The sequence below is a fragment of the Dysidea avara genome, chromosome 2 (assembly GCF_963678975.1).
Source record: "Dysidea avara chromosome 2, odDysAvar1.4, whole genome shotgun sequence".
Lineage (NCBI taxonomy): Eukaryota > Metazoa > Porifera > Demospongiae > Dictyoceratida > Dysideidae > Dysidea > Dysidea avara.
The window spans coordinates 8,662,881-8,682,181 of NC_089273.1; the positions used below are offsets into that span (position 1 = coordinate 8,662,881).

General features: G+C 37.7%; 1 protein-coding gene across 1 annotated transcript in view; it reads right to left on the reverse strand.

Moving 5' to 3' along the window:
* The window catches only part of LOC136246553 (transient receptor potential cation channel subfamily A member 1-like), a 46,442-nt gene extending 27,368 nt beyond the window's left edge, over positions 1 to 19,074 (reverse strand). Inside the window, exons 1-8 of the mRNA XM_066038052.1 lie at positions 18,941 to 19,074; positions 13,752 to 14,028; positions 11,874 to 12,111; positions 10,677 to 11,493; positions 8,841 to 9,024; positions 7,392 to 7,495; positions 4,059 to 4,202; positions 1,044 to 1,182 (exon numbers count right to left, since the gene is read on the reverse strand). Coding sequence (XP_065894124.1) covers positions 1,044 to 1,182; positions 4,059 to 4,202; positions 7,392 to 7,495; positions 8,841 to 9,024; positions 10,677 to 11,493; positions 11,874 to 12,111; positions 13,752 to 14,018 — 1,893 coding nt within the window. The 5' untranslated portion in view covers positions 14,019 to 14,028; positions 18,941 to 19,074. The remainder of the gene's footprint in view (positions 1 to 1,043; positions 1,183 to 4,058; positions 4,203 to 7,391; positions 7,496 to 8,840; positions 9,025 to 10,676; positions 11,494 to 11,873; positions 12,112 to 13,751; positions 14,029 to 18,940) is intronic.
* Positions 19,075 to 19,301: the final 227 nt, after the last annotated feature.

Here is a 19,301-nt window from a genome sequence, read left to right on the forward strand (position 1 = left end):
TGTATGTAAAACTATTTGTGACCGGATCTGCGAAAACCCGACACAATCACACAAGCCTAAATTTACATTATAAAGCATTGAATACATTTGGTGAAATACTTGCGTATTATTGAAAAAATTTCGTAAATTTTTTGAATGCCTCTTTCTTAGTGAAGGAAGGAACTAATAATAAACCCCTGCATATCATCTTATTTGCCTGCTCAAGAGGAATTAAAACATCTTTGTTTCGTTGTAGTAGACCCAAGGATACGTAAGTTATGAGCGTTTGTTTATGTCACGTTGAAGCAATCCTATGCGATCAATTTTTCTTCATGGATTTCACCTTTGTATGGAGTGAAGAAGGGTGACTAAAGGATAAACGTATCCAGTAATTGATTCTCCAGTTCATGGCGAACACGATGGCAAAACTTTTAGCTCCATATCTCAACCTGTTGGTAAGTTACAACCGTTGTTGCAACCGCTTGTAATTTATTTTCCCAATACTTGCTGTACAAATGGATTGTTCTGTTGTTGTTACTTTGTAGGGTTGTAACTCCCAAAGTTATTGGCATGTCAAGCTGAAACTTTGCCAGAGGGTACACTTGGCTAAGTAGATTATAAATATTTAATAAACTGGAATTTGAAAGATGCACGATTGTGTAGGGTTTTCGCAGATCCGGTCACATTTATGTAGCATGCATGCATTTTTTTTTTACCCAATGTATTTCATGGCATTATATTAAAAAACGAGTTGTGCAAACAAGTCACTCAGCAGGTCACAATTATCAGTTATGTTCACTCTTTTCTGTCTATATACGTGTTTATCAAATGTGTTGAATTGTATTCTGTTCATCACTGCATCAAGCAACTTTCCCAAAAGTTTGATCTATTTGCTGTGTCCATATTTTGTAGCAATGTACGTAACTTCAAAAGTTTTCAGCATACACTTCAAAAGAATATTCCCTTGGCTACGCATATAGAGATGTACTAGCATAAATTTTAAAACATGTGCTATAGCTATTGTGTTAAGTTTTGCAGGTCAAGTCACACACATATAGTTGTACCTTCCAATTCATTTCATAATTGTTTGCATCAGAAAACTTTCCATCAATATCAGCTCCAGACTGCATCAGAAACTCCACCATTGTTTCATTTCCATGGTATGCAGCAACACATAAAGGAGTCTGGCCAAACTGGTCATCACTACAACAAATCACAGAAAAAAATGCTGTACAAATTGTTAACATATGCATAGTTGCATCAAGAGTTGATAATAGTATTGGTAGTACAGTGGAACCTGTCTATAATGGTCACCTTGGGACCAGATATATCTGGCCTTTACATACAGGTGGCTGTTATAGAGAAAGCCTGTATAAGGTGGTCAGTAGCATTTTAGTAGCTATGGCCATTATAAATGTGTGATTATTATTAAGAGGCTCGCGCCAACCGCAATACAGTAGTATTTTAGTACAGAAAGGACAAGGTGGGCTTGTTATGGATGTTGGTTATAGCTATTGAATACGTTTAAGCATTGAAGCCTGATAGATTATAATATTATAGTATTCATTGAAAGGCAGGAAGTGTGATAATTGAGCATTAATTGAAACGGTGCCGTGGTGCCAGACAGTTGGCTTAACAAGCCACCATAAAAGGTAGCGACCGCTATATGAAGGAGAAAGTTATGTATACAGTGATTCATAAACGAATTCTTGGTTGGCCGTTATACGCATTAGACAGGTGACCGCTTAATGCAGACAATAATGCATACATTTGTATGGGAAAATATTTGGGACCTCGTGTCCATGGCCATTATGCAAAGGTTACCGCTTAATCCAGGTGACCGTAACACAGGTTCCACTGTAATACTACTAAAATCTTAACCTTTCTTATCCAAGCACAAAATACTATCTGTGTCTCAGAAGTGTTTGTAACCACAAAATGCGTACTATATAACCAGGAAAAATTAATTTGTAAGATTTATTGTGCAAGGTCTTTGCACTACTCTTGCAAGAAAAGTCCCCAAATCTTGCAAGAAACTTGCATTGAAAATACCTTTTTCTAGAGTGTCATGCCAGCATAATGCTAACATATTGGGTGGACACCTCAAATTATGGAGCTTAGTTCCATTGATACTTGCATACTCCCTAATAGAGCAGTCAGTGGAAACAGTAAACTACAATAGAGCACTCAAATAGCTCCTTGGATCGATCCTCTCTAATAGAACGGTCACTTCGTAATGAAATACTCTAATAGAGCATTCACTTATTAAAATGCTTCAAGATACAGTGGAACTTCGATTATCTGAACTAATTGGGGGAAAGGGTGTTCATATAATCGAATAGTATGTAAATTCGAACATCCATACATTCATATACGGAGCTTTATTCAAATAGTCTAATAAAGCATATACTTGTTGACAAAATACTCTAATTGAGCAGTCGATTTGGTGTTCGGGCAATCGAGTGTTTGGTTAATCGAGGTTCCATTGTAATTAGAATGTTGTTAATAACCTAGGAGCATAATGCAAGCATAATGGGTACACTAAAGGGCTATCATAATGGGTGAAAACTTTTAAAAGTATTTTGGACTAACATTTTGAGCATATTTGACTCAGACCTAGCAAGAAACACTTGCACAATTTTGGGTCTTCAAAACCAGAATATTGCACTGAAATGTTCCATTTCTTGCAAGAATCTTTAACCTTGCAAGTTACTTTTCTTGCACTAAAAACCGCAACTTGCTTTTGAAGCCATAAACTGAGAGTTCAACCCTACTGCATTGTAGGGTTGAACTCGGTTATGACTTTGAGGTTCAACCCGGGTTCTACGTGGTTAAGGTGATCATATGAATGCGTTAACTGGGCTGGATGTGGGTTCAACCTGGTTTAAAGTGACCATATGAAAAGGGTGTAAAATGTGGCCTAAGGCAATAGAGCTAGTGCAGTTTTCCCAGATGCAGTCACGTTAATTTTAGCATACCAATACATAAAATGCTTAGAAGACAATTATCACTCAATGAATATCATCATGTGATGAACAGAAACTGGGTTGAACTTGGGTTGAACTCACTTTTGGGTGTCCATGTGAAAATGGTGTAATTTTTCACTTGTGTATGCATGCGCACTCATGTGTGTGCATGTGTGTGTTTGCATGCATGCGTGTGTCTGTGCGTATGTATACATGTGCATGCATGTGAGTTGCATGTGCATGTGATGTGTGTGTGTGCGTGCATGTGTGTGTGCATGCATGTGTGTGAGTTACATGTGCGTGAGTTACATGTGCATGTGATGTGTGTGTGCATGCATGCATGCATGTGCGCAATCACTGCACACATAATACTATATGTGACTGGATCTGCAAAAACCGTTCTTATCGCCCAAGACAGGAAGTTTGATTTTTTTTTACACAAACACAAAGCTTAATGAATGTACAATCAAATTTCACTGTCACAGTTGACCAGAGTAAAGTGGTCTGCTTTTGCTGGCTGCTTTTTTAAAGCACAGTGGCAAGCCGTACGAGTGGTCTGGAGTCTTGATGGAGCCCTGGCCAATCAGGAGATGACTGTGTGTGGTTGTACAGCTCCGTGGTGTTGGACAATGACCTGTGTTGTAAATTTTCTTTCATTTTAGCCAGTCCTGAACCCTGAATGGCCTATAACTTGGCCTAATCCATCCCAACACATTCCTTTTCAATTATTGAACACCATCTTGCTCGCCTTCCAGGGCCCCCACCTCTCCCCCTTCTGGAGCTTGCCTGATACAGACAACCTTTGTTTAAAAACTATCTAAAATGGTGGGAAACTTGGCTGTTGACTACTTCTTCAGTGGATGATCTGGAAGGTAAGAAATTGTTGTGAAACGTGTGAACAATTGGTATGTGTAGCTACCACCACTGTCCAGCTACAACACTATGAATATTTAAACCTGACGTTTCTCGATACTTTTAAATGTGCGATAAGACTGGTTTTCCCAGAGACAGTCACATATGATGAGCATTCATCCTATTCCATCTATCATTAAATGTAACCAACTAAGACAAGCACAGTGTGCTAATTCATTTATTAAATTAAATATCGCTTACATAGCATCAATATTAGCATGATGGTCAGCTAGGAGCTTCACAATTTCCAAATTCCCGGATTCCGCAGCGTAATGTAGTGGTACGCATCCATTGCTGTCCTTCAGGTTTGGATTTGCTCCTCTCTTCAACAACTCAATACAGTTCCTAATATAGAAAATATGCATAAATGAATCTCCATCAATAATTTTCACATTTAAAACAGATGACTGTATTGTAGACGGAACCCTTTCATGCACACAGATAGCATTTTGTGGTTATCAATATCATAGTTCAAAACATTTGTAATCACAGGATGTTCAGTCACTAACCTATTATTCTACCATTATTAGTGAAGTGTTAGGTGAGTACATGTTGTGTGTAGGGATGAGGTTAAATTTTGGGAATAACAGGTATGTGTGAGAATCAGAAATGATGAACATATATAATTGGAATCCATTTCCATCAAGTGTTATAAAGATTCTAAGTTGGGATTTCGTGATTATACCGTACAAGTAGAAGGAAAAATTAGGAATTTTAAGCTGGATTAGGGATCAAAGAACAAAAAAGCGGGGAAACAAGGGAACAGCTAAAAAGTTGTGAAACAAGGGAGGTTGCCTATACCTGCAAACATACTAGTGGACATCTAATCCCTACTCTTCAGTCTGTAACCATGACTGAATTAGGGATTAGATGTGTCCACTAGTATATCTGCAGGTATAGGTAACCTCCCTTGTTTCACAACTTTTTAGCTGTTCCCTTGTTTCCCCGCTTTTTTGTTCTTTGATCCCTAATCCAGCTAATTTTTCCTTCTACTTGTTTGTTTACTTTTTTAAATAACACAATTATGACTACTGAATCCATGCATACCACATTAAAAGAAAGAATGGCACCAGGCATTCCATAAAATAATTTTTGCGTCTGAAGCACGTCCCAATAAACAATTACGCACTGAAAAGTGAGGTGGCCATTATGCTTCGCTTGTAGCTATGCTCCGCTCGTTACACAGCGTTACAACTCGTTACACAGCGTTACAAACGAACAAGAAACTTCTCTGCAATGAATCCAGTCGCTACGGAAAATGCGGGCAAAAGCATGGGATGGTTAGACAGAAGCCGTATCGCGCTATCGCAAATCAACACCTTGTGTTGTCAGCGAAAAGAACTGGAATACAAAGGAGGACAAAGGTAAGTCCATGATATGTGCATTGTACGTACTGTAGTTGGTAAAAAGGCACATCTCGGGACAAAGCAACGTCGAACAGTGAAAAAATCAAGCCCTTAGCCTTTATCCATTGTCTAGTTATGCTTGGCTGAAAGCATCAGTTAGTTAGTTAGTTAGTCAGAATAAAATTCTGTTAAATAGAAAATTTTCAAAATTATATAGCAACTTGTTGGAAGGGTTTGGGGTCACTCTGAAGGAATTTTTGGGCTTGGCTATGCCTAACCAATACTGCCAAGCTGTTATGAAGGAAATTTGAGGCTGGTTTTAGGGTGATATGTTTGGGCAAGAAAGCCCAAAACTGCATGATCCCTTGTCAAAATAAACTTTAACCCATCTGCAAATGGTTGAAACACTCCCCACAAACCTACTACGTATATTTGGTCCCCGTCGTCGCTGTAATACCCCTAATAGCTTCCTTTCCGCCAATGCAATAAAAGCAACCCCCAATAACAAAGGAACTATTAAAATCAAACTCCTTATATATACAGTACTACTGTACTGTATGATAACATTAACTTCAATCTTACATAATAACATAAGGCACTTTTGTGATTATTAAAATTTGTGGCATATTCTATGTATCACAAGTTTTGGCTGCTGCATAAAAGTATAGGAATTTTAAGTTTGATTAGGGATCATAGATACAAAAAGTAGTGCACCTAAAGATGTACTAGTGGACCTATTTCAGCATATGTGACCAGATTTAGCAAAATCAACCATATGGGAGTAAGAACCAAAAGTGAGATAACACCAGCATGAAGTTGCTGCACTATCAGGCTAACAATTTCCATATCAAACTCGCCTTCAACTTGTCGGGTCTGCTTTTGGTGAGCTGTTTTTTGGCGGCTTGGATAACCATTCCAGGTATCTGTACAGGTCTGTGAACAACAGGGAAGTGCTTTGGGGGATTCGTACACTCTGGACAGACGAGCAGGGAGCTGAATGTGTGATATGCCTGTTTTGTGACATTTCTGCCTCTGACAGGCTGTTTTGTAGTCTAGTGCCTTCAATTATCATCCTCATCCATTTTGTACTCTATCTCTCGCCCACCCCGCCACCCCCATCCTCCACCCTTTTTTGAGGACTCGTGATACAGCAACACTGGTGAATAAACTTATCTAAAATGGTGGGAAACTCTACAGGGATTACCTTGGCCACCAGGTGCTTTTAAAGGTTGTGAATTGCTACGTCTTTGGTGAAAAATCCATACGTGTAGCTTCCAAGGCTGGCAAGTAACAAAGCCTTAAATTATTAAAATACATTTTTCTCTGAATCAACAATGCACCCATAAGGGTGATTTTCCAAAATCCAGTCACATATACCCATGACTGAATTAGGAATTAAAAGTCCACTGGTATGTATATCTTCAAATATAGGCGACTTCCCTTACTGTATCTCACTACATTTTATACATATCTATGATACTAAAAATTGTTTTGTAAAGTAGTATGACTGGTGACCCAGCACACACCACATTAAAAGAAAGTATTGTCTGAACACACACCCCAACTATCTATAACAAACTGAAGTCATCATGAGTTTAGTTTAGCCGTTACTGGCGTTGCATAGTGGTTACAAACAAACAGTACAAGAAGACCCACTGCAATGAATCCAGAAAATTCTCACATAAAGAAAGCCATCACACACTAGCTGCCATGAATTGACACCTTGCACTGTTAGCAAAGAGAATGGGACACAAAGAAGGACAATGGGATGCATGCATTGTACGCAGTATGCCAAAAAGCACTTATCAGGCTGAAGGAATATCTAACTGAAAAAAAATCAAGCTGGTAGCCACAGCCATTATCAAGCTACACTTGTCAAGCTACACTTGTCAAGCTACACTTGTCAGTCAGCCAGTCAGTCACACAGACAATAGAAAAAATTGTTACAGCAGGAATGAAAATTTTGCTACAATTTTTGGAAGCGTTTTTACTGCTTTCAACACACTTTTGGGCTTGATTCTACCTAACCAAGGTGCCATGGAAGAATTGTTAGGCTGGTTTGTGGTTAACTTATTTTGTGAAAAGGTGCATGCAAACTTCCATATAATATTATGTAAAATAAAACTGTTATGTGGACACATTTGCCAAGAAACCAGATACTTGCGTATACTGTATATATATCACTCACTCAGCATATCCACTTCTACAAGCTTTGTGAAGGGCAGACTGTCCAGCCCAGTTTCCATCATCAATCAGTGTATTTTGAGCAAAGTCATGGCTATCTAAAACTTTCTACACATACAGAAATCAAAATTACTAGCAATACATAACTATTCAAAGTGTCTCTCGATAATGATATACAGTAGCCATAAGCCATACACTTCATATACCACAATTGTATGTATTTGTATAATTGTGAAAAACCAGCCATTTTTGCACATTCCTCGGATTCCATTTTATTGCATCTCTGTAATCTATAGTAACAAAAGAGTGAGTTTCAGCCTTTGATGATGAATGGTCTTGGAGTTATAACGCTTGACAGTTGGAACAGTGATAAACTCAATTTGTACAGCAATAATACGGGAAATAAATTACATGCGCTTAGATAATCGATCATAACTCACGATTGAAACAAGCTACGAAGATGGAAATTGTCTCAATCTGTGCACCATGAACTGGCAAATCAATCAAGGTATAGTGCTTTCCCTGTACTCCTCCGTGTTGACAAAGAAGAAGCCCATTCCAGCTAAGAAATGACGGTGGTGAACGTTGCTTTTAAATAAATGCCCATAACTCAAATATCCTTTACTGTGCAAACATGAAACAAATTCTTACTTTCCATAAACAGGTGAATCCAGTGGTGCATACATTTTATTAATTTGAGCTTAATTTCAGTGTGTACGAATGCGATTAAACCGTGTGTAATTTTTTCATGTAGCATGCGTATTTTTACCCAGTGTATTTCAATACAGTTTTAGTAATTTTGTGAAAAAGGCCAGTTTTTACTCAGCGGGTCACAATTATTTACAACATAGTGTCTTTCTAAATCACAAATTGTCCAGGTGTATTTGCAAGAGCTTGTTTTAATCGATTGGATTACATAAGTAGTCTTGGCAGCCCTATAATAAAGCTGGAGACTCCATACGACCTGCTCAGCTTTATTGTACTAATTGCCTGCCCACCACTCATGTTGTGTGCTTGCATTATTTACACAGTGACAAAAAAGGTTGCTCAAAATCATGGTTATACAATCACTGGTTAGCTTACCATAGACTGCAGTAAAAATTTTAAAACTTCTACTGTAGTTTTGTCCTTCCCAAGCTATACTTGATTAGGCCACAAAATGGAATAAGAAAGTTGATAATGCAGCTTATCAATGTTTTAAGTTTTACAAGCAAATGCTCTAGTAGTTACAGTATAAAATACTTGGCATGAGTTTTCTAACAAAGTATAACTTCACAATACACACTTTTACAGAAGTGTATGAGAGTAGGATACTCCCCACAGTATATATAATATAAACTCTTGCTATCGTACTGTGTGCTATAGAGGTCTGCATACTTGAGTAGAAAGACTTTGAACATGACAGTGAGTGTTCATATTGTATATACATGAAGTGCCATATAAATCCACTGACCTTCATCACATCAGCATTGTCAGTGGACACCATCAGGTGAACAATGTTGTTCCCTTTACCATCAGTACGTGTTAGCTGAGCACCTTCCTTGATAAGAACGCTCATCACTTCACTACTACCTTCAGCTGCAGCCATTAAAAGTGGTGTATTAAGTTCTGCATCTTCAACTTCTAGTTTGTTACTTCTACAAAACAGAAACAAACAATTACAAAATTTCTTCAAAGAAATCAAATGATAATCATGTACACACCAATGTATTGGCAATTAAAATGAATAACTTGACACCATCTCTTGGTAACCAGCCTTGTCACCAAATTTCAAGTATCGAGAAATGCTGGTTAGAGATATTGTGGTTTGTCAATGGTGGAGGCTACGTGTACTAAATTATCACAAACCTTACAAGATTATCCACTGAACAAAGTAGCCAAAATCAATTTTCCTGTCATTTCATATAGTGTTTTGTGTAGTTAAACGTATCAGGCTAGCTCTAATCAGGACAGATGTCAGGAAGAGAATTATGTAAGACAGAGAACACAGGAGTTAAGAGCAAACAGCAAAGACCCTAAACAAAACGTTGCATGGTAATATCCTTGCTGTGGACTACAGCAAGATAGATACTACGATTGGCTGCATTCGTGGTAAAATTTTTAACCCATACCTTATGGAGTTCTCAAGTTTTATGGGATTGAATCTTTAAAATCACATACCTCCCGATATGCATATAGCTTAGTACATACTTTACAATTATTTATAGCACTTAATACTTCTATGAATATGAATAGATAACTTTACACACTTATAGCAATCAGTTTTACTGCAATAACCAAGCATCTTGACTACAACCTTTAGTGATTTACTGTCTAGTTACTTTCCTCTCCATTATAAATTCTTGCTACTATACAATGCTACCATACAGTGGAATACACATACTCACATAATCAAGAACATCAAACCCTTAGACAAAGCTCTGTAACTTTCAAGCACACTTCCAATGGCTGTGCAATTTATGTCATTCTATGTGCTTGTGATGTAATAAGGATTATAAAATGAAACCTTGGGTATTACCCAATAATCAAAAAGCGAGGTAAAAACTTGCTATGGTAAAGAAACACACAAACTCTTCAAAGCTGGAGCAACAATGTGGTCGGGTTACCATTTAAAAGTCACTGTGCACTATTAAAACATCTGACTGTTCTATTAGAGTATCGCAATCTTTACAAAAAGTGGTCAGGCTGAAACCTGATCAACCGGACCAGTGGTGCAATCCCTGAAACCATTTATATACTGTTCAAATGATCCATAACTTGATGGTGGTTGCTCCTATCAACTTACAACAAGTTCTGTTCAATTCCTCATTAAATTTTCAATCAAGCCATATATGATTTGCGTAACTAAACCCACAATTGAAATTAAACATTTAGTAAGAATGTTACATCAAGGAAATGCACAGTGCTATTGCCTCATAACAAAAGCCTATGTAGCTCCTGATTTTTTAAAGGTTATAGTCAAGTCAAGGCCCTTCAATTTAGGGAAGCACACATATGCAGCACAAAACAAATTATTAACTGTAACATTGCATAAAGAATTGCTCCCTTTGTATTCAGTAGGTTTGCAACAACAAAATGATGTGATACCTAAGCAATACACCCAGACTGAAAGTAAGAAAGTCTGTTTTTAGCCTAGATGAAGATGTTACAAAATAAAAGGCAGTGGTCAAGAAAAGGGCTGCAATGATGTTAACATCAATGAGATATAACTATGAGATGGTAGTGCCGCCATACTGTAACTGCCGATGGCAGACATGTATACTAGAGACATGAGCACAAGTAAACTCACTTTTCAATCAAAAAGCTCACAACATCTTTTTGGTTTCTTTTGGCAGCATAATGAAGTGGGGTCAACAAAAAGGTATCCTTAGCTTCAATGAGATCAAGGGACATGCCAGGATCATGGGCATATAGCTTCTCCATGATGCTGCAGCTATTGACTGCTGCAGCCAGATGAAAGGCATTAGATTTGTTGGTATTTTGGTCGCTAAGCTGAGCCCCATTTTGCAAGAGAAACTCAACTACTCTATCATGACCACCTCTGACAGCCAGCAGAAACATTGTGTTTCCATCTTCCTCCGTGGAATGCAACAAATCCTCCTTGAAATTAGAAACACTGCTGTCATTTCGAATCATTGCTACCACATCCAGTTTACCCACAGTCACAGCAACATGGAATGGGTGCATTTCAAGCTTATTTGTCAACTGGTAGTTTGCACCATATTTGATGAGAGTGGCAACAGTGGTCAGGTTACCATTGGCACAGGCTGCATGTAGTGGTGTGTTACCATGTTTGTCTTGCTTGTCAATTTCAATGCCTTCAACTTTTAGTAGGGTATCAACCATAGCTGTGTTTCCTCTCCTACAGGCAGCATGCAAGGCAGTAATTCCTGCACGATTACTTGCATTGACCTTCTCCCGTACTGATTGGCACTGTAGCAAAGCGTGAAAGGTGGTGCTGGCTACTTGTTTTTGTAATGGAACTGATGTAAAGCTGAAACGATCAGTAAGTCTACGCGACTCTTCAGTCACATCATCAGAAAATCTAAACACAGCTAGCACCAAAGGAGGATTTTCAGCCTGGTCACTAGTGCGACAATTAAGATCTAAAAATAATATAAAATATGCATACATAATTAAAAGAGCCCTAGATCATGTGATTTACGTATAAAGATGACACATTTTGGCCTAAATAGTTCAATTACATAGGGCAGCAGACAAAGACATGACTGAATAATAATTGTTTTTAAAAACACCAAACAGTTGTGCATGAATCAGTTAGAATTTGGAATAGATGATGTATATTTGAGACTTGTTTCTCTAAGTAATAGCTTGGACAAAACTAAAACTATATATATTTCTTTATAACACACACAATTTTACCCTTTTAGCTTGTTTATATAAAGTGCTAACTATGAGGATTTTTGTTGAGACGGTCACATATTTCAGGTAAACAAGAAATACAAATATGACTGTATCAACTAACCTGCTCCAGCATCACGTAGTTTGTACAGCAAGCGTACATTATTTGTGATGACTGCATTGTGAACAGCATTGTAGTGTTTGTCATAATTGTCCACTCGATCAATGACTGGCACAAGATCGGTCGGGTCAAACCGGGGATCATCCGTACGATATTTAGGTTTTGCTTGACGTTTTTTTTCCAGAACTGCTAGATGTGCTATCCACTGGTCTACGGTACTCTCATCATCCTCCCTGACAGACTGTGAAAACAATTACACAAGTTGAAAATTACTGTTGATAATTCACTCAATAGATAGACAGTAAAAACAATCTGATGTAGTTCACTACTACGTACACGGCATAATCCATTGAACATCACTAACTGAATGCTGCACAAATGTGATTGGATCTGCAAAAACCTGGCATAATGGTGCAAGCCTAAATTTTCAGTATAAGCCATTGGCAGCAATGGGTTTCAGTATACATGTAAGCCACTGGTAGCAATGGGTAAAATATTTGTGTAATTTAATCCTCTAGCCATCATAACTGTCATATGGTGCATCGATCTAATAACTTGCATGCTGAGTACAATTTTGACTTCGCCACAGTTTGTTTGCACACTTAATAATGCAGTGTGCTTATCCTGAAATCCTCATGGCCACAGGGTCCCGGTTACTGAAGTAAACAGATCCCTCGCGGATTATTGTGTGAAAGTTACGGAAAATGTCTCATCAGACTAGTTTGTTAGTTGTTTGAGTTGTTAATCGTGATTAACATTAAGAATTAAGAATGAAAGAAGACAATCTGTAACAATGAGGATAAGTACAAGCTACTTTTTCAAGACATGGTGACCATGCATTTCTTTACGCATGTGCATTGGGCGTTACAGTGGAAAACTCGAAGAAACTAGACCTGATGTGGAATCAATCCATGAGTTAACACCTTAGAACAGTATTAGAAGTAGTATTATACACCCTCAGCTAGTTTGATAGAGATAGGATCGTGTTTACAGCTGATTTTACCGTTTTGTGGTTTTATTGTTTAATAACAATCTTGTAGTTAACGCTGTGTAAACAAAAACACCTCGATCGAGTTCCTTAGTCCATTGGAAGCATTTTAATATATAGTTACTAAGTGAATATCCATACAGGTTGGCCCATGGTATGCTGTGCCGGAAAACCTGATGGTTAGAGAGTTAAAAATTGTAAAATTTTGAAACACTTTGTTCTGTGTGAAGAAATAGTCTAATGAAAAAAACCTGGATATCGTCTTATTTGCCTACTCAGGGAAAGTTTGAAAATTTTTGCTTTGTTGCAGTAGACGTGAATTATGGGTGTTTGTTTACGTCATGTAAAAGCAATCGTATGTGATCAATCTTTCTTCAATGATTTCATCTCTGTATGTGGTACAGAAAGGTGATAGAAGGAAACATTACACAGTAATGGACTCCCTTATTCGTGGCAAATGCGATGGTACAAGTTGCAACTCTGTACTGAACTGTGTTTGTAAGTTACAGCCAAAGCACCTGTTATTTATTTTCCCAATACTTGTTGTACAAATTGATCTTTCTGTTGTTGTTACTTTGAAGGCTGTAACTCCAAAAGTTGTTGGCATAAAAGACTGAAACTTGGCCAGAGTATACACTTGACTAAATGGATTATAAATATTGAATTTGAAAAGTGCGCTGTTATGCCAGGTTTTTGCAGATCTGGTCACAAATGTTTGTTTTTGATGTAAACAAAATTGATGCAATGTTTATGAACTATTCCAATGCCAATCCAACTTGGAAAATTACTGTAATTGATCATTATAAATAAGGCAGTAATAGTTATAATGCATGCATTAATATATATTCAAACCACTTACAATAATAATAATATTTCTATACTAATGTTCTTACCTTACTGAAAGCTGTCTCTGGTTTGGGTGATGATACATCTGGTTCAATGCTACCGCCCTTATTGAAATTAGCCATTTCCAAAGCCAAGTGTTCAGGTACTGGTTCACCAAAGTCCAGTTCTCCATTGAGAGTCTCAGCTGCATTTATGGCATGTGGATTATTTGCATAAACATGTGAGCCATTAACATCTTCTGCAGTTGGGCTCTGAGCAGAAAGGATGTCAGTAAGTGGCTTGGTACTTTCACTCATACGGTTGTCCGCTGACATTGTGTGTTCCCTAATATTTATAAGTTAAATGTTAACATGTAGTATTATTATATGTAAGCAGATCTGTGAAAGATACCTTTTTCACATGCAAGGTTTGAAACTTAGATGTGTTTCATAACATTTTTTTTATCATTGCATTGAAAGTTTCTATGAGTGAAACTACAGTATTTATCAACACAAGGAGTCACATCTGTTAACATTATGCTAGTATGTAAAATAACTTTTCACAAATCTGGTCACACATTGTACATACCCACGGTGTTTTACACAGCATGTCATAGGAGAGGAAGACCAGTGTCCCCCATATTGTTGTAGTACGTATACATATGCACTATTGGATTAAAAATTTAGTTGTTAATATAAACAAAGTCCTATTGCTTTTAGCAACTGCACCCCTAAAAACCCCACTGAAACTATTCAGCCACACTACAACATTCATACTTTGCCCCAGCCCCAAACTGCCACACTGTTTCCATTGTGGTGCTTGAAATGAGCCTTGGTGAGCCCCACCATACAAAAATAGCTGTGATGGATGCTTGACTCTATATCACTCCTTATAGGGATGACGTCTATCAGAGTGTAGACCAAACATTATAACCAAAACCCACTTTAGTGCTTATCAGGCTTATAAATCCAACACAATCATAGGATTAATAATCTATGAACATATGATCTTTGAATGATTTAACCCACTCGCCTCCACAATATGACAGAATCAATTATAAACACCTATAGTATCACTTTCTAAGCACTCTGTAGATTCTGTAGAACATTATAGTAGTCCCTGCTCTTATCCTGCAATGGTCACACCCTTAAACGAATGGGAAAATTGGAACAGGGATATTGGCACTATACTAACAAAGAGAAACAGTAAGGAAACAGATTATATAGATTAGAGTGGGATGTTGCTACTTTTGTACATCTCGAATCAGTGGCCTTGTGCATATGTGCATATGCACTCCCTCAAATGCTTGAAAATCAGACTTGGAGATAATCACTTTAACTGTCAACAGGTTAGCGATGTTTACCATGTTATTGTAAACAGTAGTACTCTGATAAGTTGTGAAATTTTACGTGTGGTTTTGCTCAGGCCAATTTTTACACTTTAAAAGTTACATGTCGGCTTTGCTGTTGCCAACAACTTGATAATTGGATTCCTTGTTCTATAGCGAGTATTTTGATATATAATTTTATAGAATTGTTTATAGGTGATCGCAGTTCAGAAGCAATACATAGGAGCCTCTAAAAATTTGGCACTGCATGAGAGTGTTAACAACTGTTCAATTCTTGATTTATCTATGCAAGCAAGCAAATAGACCAAATTACAATACCTATCTAAACAAGACTTGCCCCTACAACACTATGCATTCACCTAGTCACCTTCCAATGTACTGTACAGTTTTTGTACAGGTATAAAAGTTAAAACTCCCTGACATCAACCTTGACTTACTTCATCATTTTATTAAGTGACACCTACAAATGGTCTGCTTCCCATAATCTTATTAAAATGCTTTTCCTTCATTTACATTTCTGTATTTCATTTCCTTTTCCTTACTATGCAAGCCACCTTTAAACATCAAGGTGCACTGTTTGTAACTTTCCTAATGGGTATATATGGATGGGATACTTGGAAAGGGCATGAGTGTTGCTATAAGTAGTGAGGTCAATAAGGCTTCAACCACAACTTTGTATGGCTGCTTGTTTCTATATGGTTTCTTCTTAATGGCTTTCCCTACAATGGTGGGGAATTTCAAAACAGGCTAACTGAAGTCCAATCACCTCAGGAGCTTCCTGTTAATCCATTAATGTTTCACACTATTACATGATGTAATTCATTAAACACATTCATAGTTCAATACAACAACATTACATAAATGTGTGAAAACCAAAATGTACATTTGGGATGGAATTTTTAGATGGATTGATCAACACATTATTGCTGTATTGCTCTATAGTAAACACAACCCATGCAAAAACAGCCAATCAGTATAAAAAGGGTGTGGCCTTCAAAAACCTGGGTTAAAAAGTTGTGAAATCAACATCAACCCGAAGTGTTAATTAAAAATGTCTCTCTAGACCTACGCAACCTGTTCTTATAAAACTGACCTTTTGGACACAATTAAGGTACATTCACTGATAAAATATATTTATGTCTTCTTCAAGTCTATGAAGCAGATCTGCATGGAGTATAAGTAACAGATAAAATTGATGACATTTTATATAGGATTTACATAGATGTAGCAAGATCACTATCTCCATGGCTAGACTGAGCAGTTACATAATTATATAGGAACTTTGTAGTATAATACTTACTCCTCAGCAATTTTTTTTCTGTGCTGGATTATATGTACTACACATACCATTACAGCACGATTTGAGAGTCCTTTATAGCAATTACAAAAGCTACAGCAGTTATATGATGGTTGAGACCATTAAAGTGTATAAAGGTGATTAAAAAATTAGATGGTCAAATAAGTATTTCCTGAAGTGATTGTTTTTTTTCTTGTTTTTTTTTGATGAAGGTAGCTCAAGCAAAAAAAAAAAAAAAAAAGGTGTAGCTAGCCAGTTAAGCAAGGCTTATTCCATAAACTTCATGAAACATAAGAAACAACTCTTGGTCCCCCCCTTCAAAATCTACCATGAGCTCTAGAATGTGGATACACTGCAACAACACAGTATCACATACTGAAACATCTCCAGTCACCTCAATATCTGGAAAGGCTGTTGGAGATATACATGCATACAGAATTCAAGCAGACTGGACAACTTTAAGGGAAGAGGGTAAAAAGTTAGCTAGAAATTCTTTGGCTCATAAGAGGGCTCCATTATCAGCTACATTTTGAATAGGAACTTAGACTTTAGCTACTAGTGTAGAAATCATTTTATCTACTGAGTCCCAGTGAGCCCCAACGATGTGACGGTGAATTTTGCAATAGCGCATTATTTAGAATAAATGTTTATCGTAATTTCAGATACCTGCGTTATTGTTCGCTGTATTCTTACTCGTTAATAGTAAATACAATTGAGTTTGGCATCTACAATGATGCAAGTAGCTGGTATGTTAGTTTTTCATCATGTAATTATCATTGGAATTCAATTAAATTACGCAAAACTATATGCATTGTGACATCATGTCCTACCCCCCCTGGCCAGATCCTCCCAAGTGTCTAGTGAGTAAGTACTGACTCAGGACTTGTGCAGTTGGAATGCTATAGGCAATTATATTCACAGTCCTGGAATCCTCAACAATGCCACAACATTGTGGTGAATATCATTATAATTCCTGAGAAATGATATGAGAAAACACTGCTACACAAGTCTTGCAGTATATACGCAGGAGTCAAACCAATCAGCTCCATATAGGACAGTTGTCCAGCTTCTCTGTGGTTCATTACATTGCCACCTCCACTTTTGACTGTGGACTGGATAGCTAGTGAAAAAGTATACTGATGAAAGCTGAAACTTGTGCCAAATCCCACTGTATGGTGTAGCTAAGGGATAGCCAAGTTAGGAACTGGACTGAGAGACAAATCTTCTGCCATATTTCAATACACCAAAATGCTACAGCTAATTCTGTGGATTGGAAATGGCCTGAACATTACATTGGCTAGCTTGGAGCCCATAAATGCCACATAGCCAGTCTTGGTACAGAATGACTGAATTTGTCTGGCACGAGTACACGAAGGCTGGCTGTGGGCACACACCTGGTCGCTGTACTTTATACACTTGTCTATAGCAATACACAGTAGCTACTGGAATCAACCGTATACTATTATTGAATGGTGTGTGAGCAATGTTTTAAAGTTTAATAAAACATTATCCCCTCATGGTTTTTTTGTATGCTCTTGAGTGCATTTGTTTAAACTGGTCAGCTCAATCTACAAGTATATAAGCTCAATTACAATGTGTAAAGAAATCAACTGTTAGTATGGCAAGTCTGAAGTGGGTATCTTTCAAAGCATCGCTATTGTAGTTCAGTGAAAATGAAAGTTGTTGACTAGTCTGGTGCCGCTGACCCACTTCTAGTCACTTATAAGCGTCCCAAAAATAGGGTCTGGTCTAGGGTAAGTATGTAAATGGGTGTGAATGGAATCTTTTATACTCAGTCCATGGTCCAGTCCATAGTCCACAGTTAATGTTTTACACCATCCGCTAAATGATAATTGAAACCATTATGAGTAAATTAATTTGTGGTTTTTTCATAGTTTATAGCAAAAACAAATGAACTCTTGTACTCATTTCTGCTGCCATAAATCACCATTACTGGTTGCTTGTAGCTAGCTGCCCTGACCTGTTAGCATAACAGGCGCATCCCATGCAATTACCGTCCTCTATATAAGGAATTAGTGGCTGGCAAAAGAATTTGTCAGAGAACTGATACATCGAATCGAGCATGCAAAGCTTCTCTGCTGCCAATACTACAAAAAGTTCCTCGGTGTAACTTTCACAACTAGCTATATATGCCGTACGTATAGCACGATACAACTTAATGCTCGAACTCTCGAGCAAGAGTATCAATTGCAAGCCATTCTAACCACGCTGCCAGCAGTAAACTACTTTCCTCTACAATCATGCAAAACGATGCAATCCGTGCCATTTTAATGTGCAGCAGCTAGCCCCATAATATAGCTAACATCATAGTTCTGCAGCCCCTTTGATTCTACCTCGAAACTCTTCGTTTGGTTGAGCAACCTGCCAGTTATCTTGGCAGTAGTTGCTCTAATACGTAGGCTAGCTCAGCTCAACCTGGAAGGCTCATGGCTAATCTGCGCAGCAGCTGAAATCTAGGCAACGCAGAGCGATATCATGCTAGCAGTATACTCAAAAGCTGAATACCCTGCCCTTGCACACCTATACTTCGAACGGAAGTCTTTTTGGCTCCTGCAAGCTACCACATACTTTTAACTACATAACAGTATTACCTGTTTCAACTGGGATATAAGCGATTCTTTATTTCACTCTGCGTCCGATTCACCAGCCGCTTAAGAGAGTTGAGGTACCAACCTGAGAATCTGCACCGCCCATAAAAACTCTTTTATGGCCCGCTTAATTCGCCGCCCACAAAGGTCAGAGTTTTCACCGAAAGATGTTAGGCACTATTTAGGAATCCTTGTTGTAGCTCCCAGCTCCATCCTATTATATACTCAGTTGTCAGACTAATCTATTATAGTTTGGAGTTATAATAACGCTGGCTAGCTATTATAAAACTATGAAGTCATGAATGATAGCTAGATACAGTACAAGAGCTACAAAGGCAAAAGTCTCCTAGCTATACATATAATA